At 52.5% G+C, this 16,104-nt stretch overlaps 1 protein-coding gene across 1 annotated transcript in view; it reads left to right on the top strand.

Moving 5' to 3' along the window:
• The window catches only part of GPS2 (G protein pathway suppressor 2), an 18,156-nt gene extending 6,236 nt beyond the window's left edge, over positions 1-11,920 (top strand). Inside the window, 9 exon segments of the mRNA XM_087714294.1 lie at positions 1,989-2,068; positions 3,124-3,164; positions 3,166-3,207; positions 4,638-4,788; positions 4,917-5,003; positions 5,643-5,722; positions 7,007-7,102; positions 9,756-9,824; positions 10,760-11,920. Of these exon segments, the coding sequence (XP_087570420.1) occupies positions 1,989-2,068; positions 3,124-3,164; positions 3,166-3,207; positions 4,638-4,788; positions 4,917-5,003; positions 5,643-5,722; positions 7,007-7,102; positions 9,756-9,824; positions 10,760-10,843 (730 nt within the window). The 3' untranslated portion in view covers positions 10,844-11,920.
• The last annotated feature ends 4,184 nt before the right edge of the window (positions 11,921-16,104 follow it).

Genomic DNA, 16,104 nt, shown 5'->3' with positions numbered 1-16,104 from the left:
GGGGGGGCTTCTCCCCACGCCTTCCTCTCCCCTTCCCCCCCACCCCCTTTCAACCTTCGGGTCACGCCAGCAGGTCCTGGCACCGTCTCCAGCAGGTCCTGGCACCGTCTCTGGCAGAGCCCAGGCTGTTTTTGGGTGGGGTGGGATGGGAGGGGGCCTAACCCAGGGGCTTCCAGGGCACAAATGTCACACACACACACACAACACACACACACTGTTTTGTTCTGCCTCCTTTTGGCCCCCAAATGGGGGAGATCCCGTCGCTGATAAAAAGGATATTTGTTTCTGGCCTTTCCTTGGCTGGTTTTCCTTGCAGGCGTTTCGTGAGCCAACTAGGTGGCATCATCAGTGTCAGAAGGGAGGGGGGTTTGCAGGCAGGAGGAGGAGGAGATGGGGATGGGGAGGAAGAAGGGGAGGAACTGTGGGGGTCCTGGGTGCTCTCTGAGCTGGGGGGTTTTCCTGCAGGCGTTTCGTGAGCCGACTAGGTGACAGCATCAGTGTCAGAAGAAGGTGGGGATTTGCAGAGAGGAGGAGGGGGAGGAAGCAAAGGATTGTGGGGTCCTTGGGGAATCTCTTGAGTTTGGGGGGGTCTCCTTGAAGGCGTTTCAGAACCCAGCTAGGAAATGGCATCAGTGCTAGAGGAGAGAGGGGTTTGTGGGAGGAGCGAGAGAGGAAGAGAAGAAGGAGAAAAGAAGAAGAAGAAGAGGAGGAGAGAGAAGGAGGAGAAAGAGGAGGAGGGGAAGGGGAGGGAGAAAGGGGGAGGAAGAGAAGAAGAAGAAGGAGGAGAAAGGGGAGGAGGGAAAAGGAGAGGGAGAAAGAGGGGGAGGAAGAGAAGAAGAAGAAGGAGGAGAAAGGGGAGGAGGGAAAGGAGAGGGAGAAAGAGGGGGAGGAAGAGAAGAAGAAGAAAGGGAGGAGGGGAAGGAGAGGGAGAAAGGGAGGAGGAAGAGAAGAAGAAGAAGAAGAAGAGAGAAGGAGGAGAAAGGGGAGGAGGGGAAGGGGAGGGAGAAAGGGGGAGGAAGAGAAGAAGAAGGAGGAGGAGAAAGGGGAGGAGGGAAAGGAGAGGGAGAAAGAGGGGAGGAAGAGAAGAAGGAGGAGAAAGGGGAGGAGGGGAAGGGGAGGGAGAAAGAGGGGAGGAAGAGAAGAAGAAGAAGCGAGACGGAGGAGAAAGGGGAGGAGGGAAAGGAGAGGGAGAAAGAGGGGGAGGAAGAGAAGAAGAAGGAGGAGAAAGGGGAGGAGGGGAAGGAGAGGGAGAAAGGGAAGGAGGAAGAGAAGAAGCGAGAAGGAGGAGAAAGGGGAGGAGGGAAAGGAGAGGGAGAAAAGAGGGGGAGGAAGAGAAGAAGAAGGAGGAGAAAGGGGAGGAGGGGAAGGAGAGGGAGAAAGGGAAGGAGGAAGAGAAGAAGAAGCGAGAAGGAGGAGAAAGGGGAGGGAGAAAGGGGGAGGAAGAGAAGAGGAAGAGAAAGCAGAAAAGGAATATGGGTCCTTTCGTCCTCTGTGAGCTGGGTAGTTTCCTTGCAGACGTTTCATAACCCAGCTAGGGAACATCATCAGTGCTAGAAAGGAATGGGATTTGTGGGGAGGAGGAGGGGGAGGACTGGGGGGGGGTCCTTGGTGCTTCGTTAGGTCTGGGATTTCCTTGCAGGTGTTTCGTGAGCCAACTAGGTGACGTCATCAGTGTCAGAAGAGGATGGGATTCGAAGGAGGAGGAGGAAGAAAAAGACTATGGGCTGTTTGGGGGTCCCCTCTTGAGTTTGGGGGTTTCCTGGCAGACGTTTCGGGACCCAACTAGAGAACGCCATCCGTGCTAGAAGGGTGGGGAGGTTAGAGGCCGTTTCTCTTCTTTTTTGGGGGGGTCAAAAGCCCTCATGATGTGAAGGGGGGCAACCAAGCGAAGAGGGGGGTCGGGGGGGGGGTCTCCAGGCCGCTCTGGGGGGGGCACTGACATCTTTGTTTCCTCTCCCCCCCTCCCTTCCTGCCTCCCCCCCCCCCAGTGACATGACCACGTTAGCCGCGGCTGCCTACCAGCAGGGGATGGCTGTGCACGCTGGGACCCACATCCTCAACATGCAAGGTGGGTTGGGGCTCCCTCGAGTTGGGGGGCTGGGGTGGGGGGGGCTGAGATCCAGGCGGGGAGGGGCCATCGGTGGGGTCTGCAGCTAGGAGAAGCAGCTGGAGAGAGAGAGGGGGGAGATGGGAATAGAGGGGGGGGGTCCTCCGCTTTCGACCACAACCGAGCCCCGAATTTCCCTTTGCTCAACGCGAGTTAAGTGAAGTTTGCCTCGTTTTACGACCTTTCGTGCACGCGGTTCTTAAGCGGAATCGCTGCCGTTGTTTAAGTTAGTCGTGCGGTCGTTAAGCGAATCAGGCCTCCCTCCCCCCCGTCGACTTTGCATGTCAGAAGGTCGCAAAAGGGGAACACCTCCTTCCCTCTCTCTCACACACACACACATGATGCTGCGACCGTCGTAAGTGTGATTCAGTTGCCAAGCATCTGAATTTTGTTAAGGGAGGGATCCTGCAACAGTCGTAAATGTGAAAAACAGTCCTAAGTCCCTTTTTTTTCCGTTCCGTCGTAACTTCCGACCATCCCGAAAAGAACTGTAAATCAAAAAGACCTACCTGCACAGTTAGAGTCCTCGACTTATGGCCACAACCGGGCTCCAAATTTCTGTTGTTCAGTGAGAAGTTTGTTATACGAATCTTGCCCCGTTTTACGACCTTTCTAGACTCCGTTGTTAAATGAATCCGTGCCATTCACAGCCGTTAAGTGAATCTGGCTTCCCCCATTGATTTTGCCCACCGGAAGAAGGTCGCAAAAGGGGATCACGTGACACCCCCATCCACCCACCCCTGGGACGCAGCGACCGTCGTAAATACGAGACAGTGCCCGAGCGTGTGAATTCTGATCGGGAAATGGCAGCATCGGTCATAAGTGTGAAAAATTGGTCCTAAGTCCCTTTGTTCAGTGCCGCCGTAACTTTGAACGGTCGCTAAATGAACCCGTTGTAAATCGAGGACTATTTGGGGAACTATTTGAAGCCGAGGAAGCCGCCCAGACCCGCTTTGGATGGCAAGGTGGGCGGCCGGTCAATGTAATCAATTGTGATTGGTGGGCTTTCTCCGCAGGGAGTCCCGGTGGGCACAACAGGGCGACCACCCTCATGCCCAGCTGACCGGGCGAAGCAGATGTTCGGACCGCCCGTCATCACGGTAAAGACCCCCAACAAGGGGAGCCTGTCTTCACTCAAAAGCGGGAGGCGGTCTTGCATCCCAGCCTGCCTCGTCTTACCTTGGGGGAGGTTATTTTGTGTTCCCTTTGAAGGGACCCTGGACGTCATCTAGCCCAACCCTCTGCTCAAGCAGGAGTCCCTGCTAGGCCAGGGGTCGGCTCTTCCGCCCCTCTGCTGCGGCTCCCTGTCGCCGATCGGCTCCACAGTTGATAGGGCTTTCGGTTAGGTGCGGCTCCGGAGCCACATGCAGCTCTTTCATCCTTCTGCTGCAACTCCCTGTCGCCGGTGGGCTCCAAAATGGACGGGGCTTTCGGTTAGGGCAGGTGGAGGAAAAAGGAGGTTGTGCTAGGAGGAGACTCTTTGGTGGTGGACGGGAGGAACCGGACTTCTGGTGGGCTCCAGAATTGAACCGGAGGGGGGGGGGGCTTCCGGGTAGGACATTTGTGGCTCTTTGAGTGTTTAAGGTTGCCGATTCCTCTGCTAGACCATCTCTGACAAGCGGCCGTCCAATGTCTTCTTAAAAAAACCTCCAGTATCTACAACATCTGGTGGCAAGGAGTTCCACAGGTGAATTGATTGTAGAGTAGCAGAGTTGGAAGGGACCTTGGAGGTCTTCTAGTCCGACCCCGTGCTCAGGCAGGAAACCCTGATACCATTTCAGACCAATGGGGGTCCGATCTCGCCTCGAAAATCTCCAGCATTGGAGCACCCACAACGTCGAGTGGCAAGGAGTTCCACGGGTGAACCGTTAAGCCTTTGGTGCCCTTGGCCAACTCTCTGACCCGTTCACATCTTGTGCAGGATCTGGTTTGAATCCTCGTGGTTGTTCGAACAAGCGACGCTAAGCTAGCACCTCACGGTATCGTTTACAACCCCAGGGAAAACTTGGTTCCCACAACACGTCAAACTTGGTTACAAGTTGGTTTATCGAAACTTGTGGTCATGAATGGGTGGAGAACGGCGGGAGAAGCCCCCCCCCCAAGTCTTAAACGTGTGGCTGTGGCCGTCTAACAGAAAATCTCTGACTTACGACCGCAACCGAATTGAGCATTTACATCGCTAAGTGAAACAAGGGTCCAGCAGGGGTTTTGCCCCGCTTTATGGCTGTTCTTGCCGCCGTAAATGAGTCCCTTCGGTTGTTAAGTGAGGAACACCAGGGTTGTTAAGTGAATCCGGGCTTCCGCATTCAATTCGCTTGCCGGGAGGTCACAAAAGGGGGTTGTGTGACCCCAGGGGCGTCATAAATCCGTTGTAACTTTGAACTGTCGTAAAACGAACCATTGTAAGCTGAGGATTTCCTGCATTGGGGGGGGGGCTGGTCTTTCAGAACTGGAGCATCCAGGGAAAAATCCAGGGTTCTCTTCTGATCCCCACTTTCTTTTGGGGGGGGGTGTCGCTTCTCCCCAACAGACCCGACATTTTGCTGCCCAGCCAGCTTTCCCAGCGGGCACCCCAGAACACGGGCAGTACCAGGGCAGCCAAAGTGGGCACAGCCCCTATGCCGTGGGGCAGGGCCAGCACACGGTGCCCGTCAGCTATGCCAGCAGCCAGTCCATCCGAGGTGAGCAGGCCAGAGGATCGAGGGGGGGGCGGGTCAGTCCGAGGGGTGGGGAGGGGGTCTCTTGAGAACAAGCCAGGATTAAACCAACATCCCGCCCACTTCTCTTTCTCTCCCCCGCCCGCTTCCAGGCCCGTCGGCTTTCTCCACGATGCAGTATTTGCCCCAGCAGCAACCTGGTTATGCCATCCACGGTCACTTCCCCACTGCCCAGGCGGGTAAGTTCTGGGGCCAAGGAACGGTGGGGAGGGTCCCTGAGGCCATCCATCCCACCCCCTTTGCCCCTTTTTGCCAGACGGATCAAGAATGTTCCTTCTTCCTCCAACCTCCCTTTCTTCTTTCCATCCTCCCTCATCCCTCCCTTCCTCTTTCCTCCTCTTTCCTCTCCCACCCTCCCTCCATTCCTTCCTCCATTCCCTCCTTCCTTCCTTTGTCCCTCATTTCCTCCTTCCATCCTCCCTCCCTCAATCCCATCCTCCATTCCCCGTCTCCCTCCCTCTATCCTTCCTTCTTTCATCCCTCCCTTCATCCATTCCTCCTCCTCCATCCTTCCTCCCTTCCCTCCTTCCCCCATCCCTTCCCCCATCCCTTCCTCCTTCCTTTCTTTCCACCTTCCCTTCCCCCTCCTTCCTCTCCCACCCTCCCTCCATACCTCTCTTCATTTTCTCCTTCCCCCTTCTCCCTCCCTCCATCCCTTCCATTCCTCCCTCCTTCCTCTTTCCATCCTCCCTCATCCCTCCCTTCCCCCTCCTTCTTCTCCCTCCCTCCTTCCTTTCTCCTTCCATTCTCCCTCCCTCCATTCCCTTCTTCTCCCTCCTTCCTTCCTTCTTTCCACCTTCTTTTTCTGTCCGCTTAAGGCTTCATCCCTCCGAGCACCACCATCCCTCTCCAGAAGCAGCTGGAACACGCCAATCAGCAGTCCGGATTTTCGGATTCGGTGAGTTCGAATCCCGAGCATTTCTCGGTGCCGGCGTTTCAAGAGGAGCCGGCCATGGGAGCTGGCCAGTTCGGGCTAAGGGTTGGGAGATCAGGCGGGAAACCAGGAGACGGTGAATTCTAGTTCCAGTTGAGGCATGGAAGTTGGCTGGGTGACTGGGGAAATCACCCGGAGACAGTGAGTTCTAGTCCTGCCTTAGGCACGAAAGCCAGCTGGGTGACTTTGGGCCAATGATCAGGAGACTGGGAGTTCTAGTTCCACCTTAGGAATGAAAGCCGGCCGGGTGACTTTGGGCCAATGATCAGGAGACTGGGAGTTCTAGTTCCACCTTAGGAATCAAAGCCGGCTGGGTGACTTTGGGCCAATGATCAGGAGACTGGGAGTTCTAGTTCCACCTTAGGAATCAAAGCCGGCTGGGTGACTTTGGGCCAATCATCAGGAGACTGGGAGTTCTAGTTCCACCTTAGGAATCAAAGCCGGCTGGGTGACTTTGGGGCCAATCATCAGGAGACTGGGAGTTCTAGTTCCACCTTAGGAATGAAAGCCGGCTGGGTGACTTTGGGCCAATGATCAGGAGACTGGGAGTTCTAGTTCCACCTTAGGAATGAAAGCCGGCTGGGTGACTTTGGGCCAATGATCAGGAGACTGGGAGTTCTAGTTCCACCTTAGGCATGAAAGCTGGCTGGGTGACTTTGGGCCAATGATCAGGAGACTGGGAGTTCTAGTTCCACCTTAGGAATCAAAGCCGGCTGGGTGACTTTGGGCCAATGATCAGGAGACTGGGAGTTCTAGTTCCACCTTAGGAATGAAAGCCGGCTGGGTGACCTAGGGCCAATGATCAGGAGACTGGGAGTTCTAGTTCCACCTTAGGAATGAAAGCCGGCTGGGTGACTTTGGGCCAATGATCAGGAGACTGGGAGTTCTAGTCTTGCCTTAGGCATGAAAGCCAGCCGGGCCAATCAATGGGAAATGGAGTTCTAGTTCCACCTTAGGCATGAAATCTAGCTGGGTGACTTTGGCCCCATCACCAGGAGACTGGGAGTTCTAGTCCTTATCGTTATCCTACCCAGGATCCAAAGTCCTGTTTTCCTGTTTCAATCTGAAAGGTAGAAATCAGGTGCCTATCAGATTAAATATATATATATATATATATCTTGGGGCCACCCGGAGGTATCTAGACGTGCTGAGTGGGCCCTTCCCTCTGCCCTCAAATGGAGGGCGTCCCTTGGGGAAGAGAAGGCCGGCTGGGCTGACCCTTTGTGCCTTGACCCTTGTGTCTTCCAGTCAACCCTTCGTCCGATGCACCCCCAGGCCCTCCATCCGAACCAGAGTCTCCTTCAAGCCTCCCAGCTCCCCGTCCAAATGCAGACCACCGCCAAGGTAAGGCCAGCATTGGCACATGCCCCTTCTGAAGGACGGGGGCATGATTGCATTGCAATTGCTGCTGGGTTAAGTGGGCGAGTCCGCGATCAAGTCCTTCCTGGTCCTGCTGGATGATGGATTATTTATTATTATTATTATTCGCAACAACAGAATTCTATTCTATATTTTATTCTATTATATTCTATATTCTATTCTACTTTCTACATTCTATATTCTATTCTGTATTCTATTCTATTTTATTCTAATATTCTATTCCATTCTCTATTCTATTGTTCTCTATTCTTTTCTATTCCATATTCTGTCCTCTATTCTATTCTACTGTTCTGTTCTATATTCTTTTCTATTCCATATTCTGTCCTCTATTCTATTCTATTCTACTGTTCTGTTTTATATTCTATTCTATTCCATATTCTATTCCACATTCCATATTCCGTTCCATTCCATTTCTATTCTATCCCTATCCCTGCTGGCTCTCTTCTGTTAATAACTATCCACACACTTTTCTATTTTCTTTCAAAGAAGAAAGCCATTATTATTATTATTATTATACAATTGTATCACAGCGGCCAGTTGTTTCACCGGATTTGGCATTGGTTACTAGTCGGGCCCCACCCAGGGGCCTAGGACGTCGTAACGTATTTTCGTAATATGCGTGCGGATCCAAGCAGTGCGGCTTTTTGCATTTGACTGATGGTGATTTTGTCAATTTTTAACTTTTAAATGTAATTCCAGTGCTTTTGGAATAGCACCCAGTGTGCCAATTACCACTGGAATTACCACTGCTGGTTTGTGCCATAATCGTTGAATTTCGATTTTTAAGTCCTGGTATCTTGCGATTTTTTCATGTTCCTTCTCGGCGACCCTGCTATCACCTGGTATTGCGATGTCTATGATTGTGACCTTATTTTTCTCAACCAGTGTGATGTCTGGTGTATTATGCGCCAGTAATTATTATTATTATTATTATTATTATTATTATTATTATTATTATTATTATTATTATTATTACACAATTGTATCACAGCGGCCAGTTGTTTCGCCGGATTTGGCATTGGTTACTAGTCGGGCCCCACCCAGGGGCCTAGGACGTCGTCACGTATTTTCGTAATATGCGTGCAGATCCAAGCAGTGCGGCTTTTTGCATTTGACTGATGGGGATTTTGTCCATTTTTAACTGTTTCAAATGTAATTCCAGTGCTTTTGGAATAGCACCCAGTGTGCCAATTACCACTGGAATTACCACTGCTGGTTTGTGCCATAGTCGTTGAATTTCGATTTTTAAGTCCTGGTATTTTGCGATTTTTTCATATTCCTTCTCGTCGACCCTGCTATCACCGGGTATTGCGATGTCTATGATTGTGACCTTATTTTTCTCAACCAGTGTGATGCCTGGTGGATTACGCGCCAGTATTTTGTCCGTTTGTATACGGAAATCCCACAAGATCTTGACCATCGGATTTTCGGTGACTTTTTCAGGCTGATGTTCCCACCAGTTTGTTGCTGTTTTAATATTGTAATTTTTGCACGAATTCCAGTGGATCATTTGTGCTACTGAATTGTGCCGCAATTTATAATCAGTCTGCGCAATTTTCTTACAGCAGCTGAGTATGTGATCCACAGTTTCGTCAGCTTCTTTGCAAAGTCTGCATTTGGCATCATCAGAGGATTTTTCGATTTTGGCCTTAATGGCATTTGTGCGGATAGCTTGTTCTTGCGCAGCCAGGATTAGTGACTCTGTTTCTTTCTTTAATGTACCTGCTGTTATTTATTATTTGTTGTTATATTATTATTATTATTGTTATTATTATTGATTTATTATTATGGATCTGCCCTCCCTCTCACAATATAATCAACTTTATTAGAGATGTAGAAACAATCATCATCTGTTAACGAGCCCATAATCCCTTGCGGGGGTAGAGTCTGGACAACTGAATGGAGCTGAAAGTGTTTATTGGCCAGATGCCCTTCCCTGTCGCCATTGCGGAGTTTTTTCCCCAGCAGATATATTCTCATTGTGCCCAGAGAGAGAAACATCCGCCTCTACCTAGGATCGAACTCACAACCTCCTGATTGTGAGGCGAGAGCTCCACCTCTAGGCCACCGTACCTCTCCCTAGTTATAATAATTAAATCATCATCTTCATTTGATGAGCCCATAATCCCTTGCGGGGTGGAGTCTTGGGCAACTGAATAGAGTGGAGTGTTTTACTGGCCAGATGCCCCACCTGTCGCCAATGCGGAGTTATATTCAGCAGATATATTTAATGACCTCATCATCCCTTGCAAGGTGGGCAGCTGATTGGAGCTAGCAGAGTGTTTTACTGGCCGGATGCTCTTCCCTGTTGCCAATGAGGAGTTTTGTTATCTGCCGAACAAAACTCCTCATTGGCAACAGGGAAGAGCATCCGGCCAGTAAAACACTCTGCTAGCTCCATTGTGCCCAGAGAGAGAAATATCTGCCTCTACCTGGGATCGAACTCACCGAGCCTGCTGATTGGGAGGCGAGAGCTCCCCCTCTAGGCCACCGTACCCCTCAAGAGATGTAGAACCAATGATAAAGATAAAAAACAGGTTTATTGGGGAATTTGAACTCTTGATCTTAAATCTGCTTTATTTTTTTCCCCTTCTGTCTCCTTTTCCAATGTCTGCAGCCCACTTTGGCCTACACCCACACGGCCCGGCCTGCCTCTCCGGGGAGCTTCCCACAGCAGCCTCACACGGTACCCTTTTCCTCCGGGAGACGGGCGGGAGGGTTGAGATTAGAACTCACGGCGCCTGTCGACTTCTCCAATGTCACTCAGCTGGGCTTTCGTGCCTGAGGCGGGACTAGAACTCACCGCCTCCTGAGGATTGGCCCAAAGTCATCCAGCTAGCTTTTGGGCCTAATGGAGAACTAGAACTCACCGCCTCCTGGCGACGGGCCCAAAGTCACCCCAGCCGGCTTTCATGCCTAAATAAGGACTAGAACTCCCCACCTCCTGGTGACTTATCCAAGTCGCCCAGCTGGCTTTCATAAGGCGGGACTAGAACTCACCGTCTCCTGGGGGGTGGCCCAAAGCCTTGTAGCTGGCTTTTGGGGCTCACGGAGAACTAGAACTCACCGCCTCCTGGGGACGGGCCCAAAGTCACCCCAGCCGGCTTTCATGCCTAACGGAGAACTAGAACTCCCCACCTCCTGGTGATTTATCCAAGTCACCCAGCTGGCTTTCATAAGGGGGGACTAGAACTCACCGTCTCCTGGGGGGTGGCCCAAAGCCTTGTAGCTGGCTTTTGGGGCTCACGGAGAACTAGAACTCACCGCCTCCTGGGGATGGGCCCAAAGTCACCCCAGCTGGCTTTCTTGCCTGAATGAGGACTAGAACTCACCGTGTCCTCACAATTGTCCCGAGGTGGCTTCCGTACATACGTTGGGACTAGAACTCACCGTCGCCTGGTTATTGGCCGGCGTCGCCCAGATAACTTTCATGCCTTAAACGAGAAGAACTCACCGTCTGCTGCTAAAAAGCCACCCGCCAGTTTCTACGACTAAGGCAGGACTAGAACTCTCACCACCACCTGGTTTCTGGATCAACACGGGGAACCCCAAATGTGATTGTGCCCAAGAGTGTTGTGTGTGTGTGTGTTAAACCTCTTCTCATCGGCTTCTCTCTTGCAGTCCGGCTTCCAGGCGTCCCCTCAAACTGCACCCAGACACCCCTTCATTCAGCACCCACAAGGTCAGCGTTTCTACCACAAGTGAGCCTGGAAGACCCCCCAACCCGCCCCCCGTTGGCTGCTTCAGCGTCCTTCCCCAAGACCCACCCGCCCCTCCGTGCCGGCGTGAAGAGGAAAGGCCTGTCTCGGACGAGCGACGCATCCTTTCGATTTCCTTCCCGCGTTTTCTCCGGGAACCTCGCGGGTTTTGCAAAACGGCCTTCTCGAAAATGCCGACGCTTCCGTTGTTAAGGAGGGCGAGCGTGGCGCGGTTTCTTCCAAACTCCCGTTAGCCGGGTTGGAAGGGGGTTAGAGGGGGGGGGTCGTGCGTTCAAATCACGCTGCAGCGAACGAAGCGAATCCCATCAAATTTTCCGAAAGAAAAGCCGCGTTTTCTGCAACGGAATTGGATGTAATTCCCGAAGCGCGTTCAAAGTTGGCTTGACGCGGGGTTCAAATTTCAGTTTTTTCCTCGCAGAGAATTCTCGGCGGGCAGAAATCCTCCAGAGAACCCCCCCCCCCCAACCCAACAATTCTCAACTTCGGCCTCTTTTAAACGGGTGGGCTTCAACCCCCCCCCCCCAGAATCCCCCAGCCAGCAAACCAGTTTCGCATTGAATTGCTTTTAACCCGCTTATTAATTTAGCTTCGGTGGATTATTTTTTCCGCACTTGGCTGAAGTCAAGATATATTACATCGACTGCATTCCCACCGTCTATTAAGAAAGTTTATTTAAAATAAAAATAAAAACTTAATAAAAGTAGCCTAGATACATTTGTTGTTAAATCTTCGCTTGGCTGGGGGATTCTGGGAGCTGAAGTCCCGTCCCCCCCCACCCACCCCCCCAGTCTTCAAAGGGACACACTGATCTTAAACACCTGTGACATTCTTGTCATGTACTTTGAAAGAATTCTATCCGAAGCCAGCTCGGTTATACAGTTATCTTCTTCAGATTAAATGTTCTCTCTACTTAATAGATCGTCCTAAGGTTCTGGTCCTCAGGATACCTTCACTGCTCTTCCGTGAGCTTGTTCTGTTTTACGTCTTAAGTGGTTTTTAAAAGGTTGTCCCTGGAACTCAGAGGTGTAACCAACTCCTGAATAAATTGGAATATTATGGTAGATGTTTGTGTGTGTGTGTGATTTGGACGCTGTACCTGTTGAAACCCTAAAACTGCCCCCCCCCAGCATTCAGGAATTCTGGGAGTTGAAGTCCAGAGGCCATTAAAACACAGCTAACTCAGGAATTCTGGGAATCGAAGTCCAGAGGGCATTTAAACACAGCTAACTCAGGAATTCTGGGAGTCGAAGTCCAGAGGCCATGAAAACATGGCCAACTCAGGAATTCTGGGAGTCGAAGTCCAGAGGCCATTAAAACAGGGCCGCCTCAGGAATTCTGGGAGTCGAAGTCCAGAGGCCATTAAAACATGGCCAACTCAGGGATTCTGGGAATTGAAGTCCAGAGGCCATTAAAACACAGCTCTCAGGGATTCTGGGAATCGAAGTCCAGAGGCCATTGAAATGCAGCTAACTCAGGAATTCTGGGAGTTGAAGTCCAGAGGCCATTAAAACACAGCTAACTCAGGGATTCTGGGAGTTGAAGTCCAGAGGCCATTAAAACACGGCCATCTCAGGAATTCTGGGAACCAGATGTTGTAAAAGGGGCCATCCCTGTTTAAGCGGAGGAAGATGATGGGATTATGCAGAAGTTGTGCCATGACGCACCTGTTGGGACAGGTAGATCCTCCAGAAGGTGCCCAGATGTGGGGCCTCTCTAGGACCAAGCCAGTTGTGCTCAGGAGATGCTGGCCACCAGTGGAGAACCTCGACCACTAGGGAATTCTACTCCTGGCGATTGACATCCGGTGGCAACTGGGCCACGATACTCCCCATCAATGATGGGTTTTTGTGTGGCTCTTCCCACAGACCCACATGGATACATCGCAAAAACCTCCGTTCATGAGTTGTGGATAGAAAGCCATCATGCGCCACATTATTGGCGAGTCCTCCCCTTACGACCACTCGAGACGCCTGGCAACTGACTCGTATTTATGACTGTTTCAGTGTCCCTGGGGATTTCACGTGCTCCCCTTTTGCGAGCGTTCGACCAGCAATGCGGAGAGCCAGATCCACTTAACGACCGGGTGACACACCTTTGAACAACCGACCTGTGAAAATTGATTGGCCGCCCATCTTTACCATGTAAGGGTAACTCTGGGGGGCTTACAGCTATGTCTATTATGGTCGTAAGCCGAGGACTCTGTGTCGCTGCTTCCCCCATCGTTAAGGCCACCTTCCTGCTACCTACTTTGACCCACTTTACGACGAACACTGCTGGCCAAAGAAATCGACAAATCACACACACACACACCCAAGGAGGCGCACAAACGCCGCCATTCCCCAGCAACCCAGGGGATTTTTTTAGATTTAAAGTTTAGATTTAGATTTAAAGTTTATTTATATGCCGCCCTTTTCCCTGGGGGGACTCAGGGCGGCTTACAACTTAAAGGGGGGGGGAGACAAACTTTTAACATATAAGACAAATACATAATTAAAACACAACATTCATACTATTCGGGCGGGTTGTAGTCTTAACCCCAGGCCTGACGGGATAGCCAGGTTCTGAGGGCTGTGCGGAAGGTCTGGAGGGTGGTGAGGGTACGAATTTCCACGGGGAGATCATTCCACAGGGTCGGAGCTGCCACCGAGAAGGCTCTCCTCCGCGTAGTTGCCAGTCGACATTGACCGGCAGATGGGACTCGGAGGAGGCCTAACCGGTGAGATCTAATAGGTCGTGTGGAGGTAATTGGCAGTAGGCGGTCTCTCAAGTATCCAGATCCACTACCATGGAGGGCTTTATGGGTGACTAATAGCACCTTGAAGTGTACCCGGAGATCGACAGGTAGCCAGTGCAGCTCGCGGAGGATAGGTGTTATGTGGGTGAAACGAGGTGCACCCACAATCGCTCGCGCGGCCGCATTCTGGACTAGCTGAAGTCGCCGAATACTCTTCAAGGGCAGCCCCATGTAGAGCACATTGCAGTATTCCAGCCTAGAGGTCACAAGGGCACGAGTGACTGTTGTGAGAGCCTCCCAGTTCAGGTAGGGTCGCAACTGGTGGACCAGGCGAACCTGGGCAAATGCCCCCCTGGTCACAGCTGACAAATGGTGTTCGAAAGTCAGCTGTGGGTCCAGGAGGACTCCCAAGTTGCAGACCCTGTCTGAGGGGCGTACTGTTTGACCCCCCAGCCTGAGAGATGGGATACTAGCCAAATTGGTGGGAGGGAAACACAACAGCCACTCGGTCTTATCTGGGTTGAGCACGAGTTTGTTAGCCCTCATCCAGTCACTAACAGCTTCAAGTCCCTGGTTCATCACGTCCACCGCTTCATTGAGTTGGCACGGGGCGGACAGATACAACTGAGTATCGTCCGCATACTGGTGGTATTTTATCCCGTGCCGCCGAATGATCTCGCCCAGCGGTTTCATGTAGATGTTGAAAAGTAGGGGGGACAGGACCGAACCCTGCGGCACCCCATATGTTAGGGGCCTAGCGGTCGATCTCTGCCCTCCAACTAACACCGACTGCGACCTGTCCGAGAGGTAAGAGGAGAACCACCGCAAAACAGTGCCTCCCACCCCCACCTCCCGCAGTCGTCGCAGAAGGATACCATGGTCAATGGTATCAAAAGCCACTGAGAGGTCAAGGAGAACCAGGATGGAGGCGTAGCCTCTATCCCTGGATCTCCAGAGGTCATCGGTCAATGCGACCAAAGCGGTTTCTGTGCTGTAGCCAGGCCTGAAGCCAGACTGGAATGGGTCAAGATAGCTAGCTTCCTCCAAGGACCGCTGGAGCTGAAAGGCCACCACCTTCTCAACAACCTTCCCCACAAAGGGGAGGTTGGAGACTGGACGATAATTGTTAAGAACGGCTGGATCCAAAGATGGTTTCTTCAGGAGGGGTCTCACCACCGCCGCTTTAAGTGCGGGGGGAAAGACCCCCTCCCGAAGGGAGGCAGTAACAACCGCCTGGATCCAGCCCCGTGTCACCTCCCTGCTGTTAGCCACCAGCCAGGAGGGGCACGGGTCCAGCACACATGTGGAGGCACTCACAGCTCTCATGGCCTTGTCCACATCCCCGGGGGCAACATCCTGAAACTCAACCCAGGGATGGTCTACCAGATTATCCCCTTGTGCCTCGGCTGGATCTGCTGGAGTGGAGTCCAACTCCGACCGAAACCGAGCAACTTTGTCCGCTAAGAACTTGACGTACTCCTCAGCCCTACCCTGTTGTTCCCCACCTCCCCATATCCTCCCCCACCCTCGAGTCTCTGGGCAGCCCCTTCCCCTGGGCAGGCCAAGGCTTCCCCCCTCCCTCCCACGCAAGAAACACGAGATAACTCTCCCCCCCCCAATGACACATTAACCACAGCCAGGTTTTTCATATTAAACTTGTGTTTTATTGAGGTTGATTAACAAATGGGTTGGATTAACAGGGCGAGAGGGAGGGGGGGGGGGCACAGCTCGACCTGTGAACAGCAGAGGAGAGTAAATATGAACCAAGGAGACAGTCTTGGGGAGGGGGGGGCACAGGAGAGTGCTAGTTGGTTTAAACCCCCCTCCTCGCTCCCCCCCCCACAAAAAATAATAATATCCCCTCCCCTGAAAAACAGCCTCTTGGGATGGCGAGTTACCCAGCACGAGGGGGGCTTGTAGAGTAGGGTTTTGGGGGGGGGGGGCGATGCTAACGCCCACAAACGAGGGAGGGGCTCGGAGGCAGTTACAAGCACGGGAGGGAAGGGGTGGGGGGCGAGGAAAGGAAATCAAACATGATTGACAGGGACCAGAGTATAACCCTACCCCCCCTATACTCCGCGGAGGGGCAGGTCCCCGTCATTCCCGGCCCAGGGGGGGTCTTCCTGCCCCAAGGTTGCAGACAAAAGGGGGCTCCAGCGAGGAGGAGGAGGAGGAAGAAGAGTAGGGTTTAAGCCAAGCTCGGCAACCAGAGCGGGGGACACCCCACCCCCCCAAAATTCGTAGATAACCTCCCAGCATGAAGTGACCCGAATCCAGCAGATATGGGGGGGGGACACCGAAATAAAAACCAAACAGCCCCCAGCCCACCCTCAATAGAAAACGGGACAGGATGGGGGGGGGGGAGTAGGGTGCCGCCGGGCGTCTTCCTAGCCTGGGGGGGGGCTTCAGGGGGGGGAGGAAGAAAGGGGGCAGCTTCTCGCACCCCCTCCCCAAATTCTCCGCAAGAGGAGGATGAAAACGCCGAGAGGGAGAGAGGGAGAGAAAAAGGGAGA

Source organism: Thamnophis sirtalis, unplaced genomic scaffold (assembly GCF_051295495.1).
Source record: "Thamnophis sirtalis isolate CommonGarterSnake01/CBP01778 unplaced genomic scaffold, rThaSir2_p1.2 scaffold_4, whole genome shotgun sequence".
Lineage (NCBI taxonomy): Eukaryota > Metazoa > Chordata > Lepidosauria > Squamata > Natricidae > Thamnophis > Thamnophis sirtalis.
This window is presented reverse-complemented; position numbering and strand designations above follow the sequence as displayed.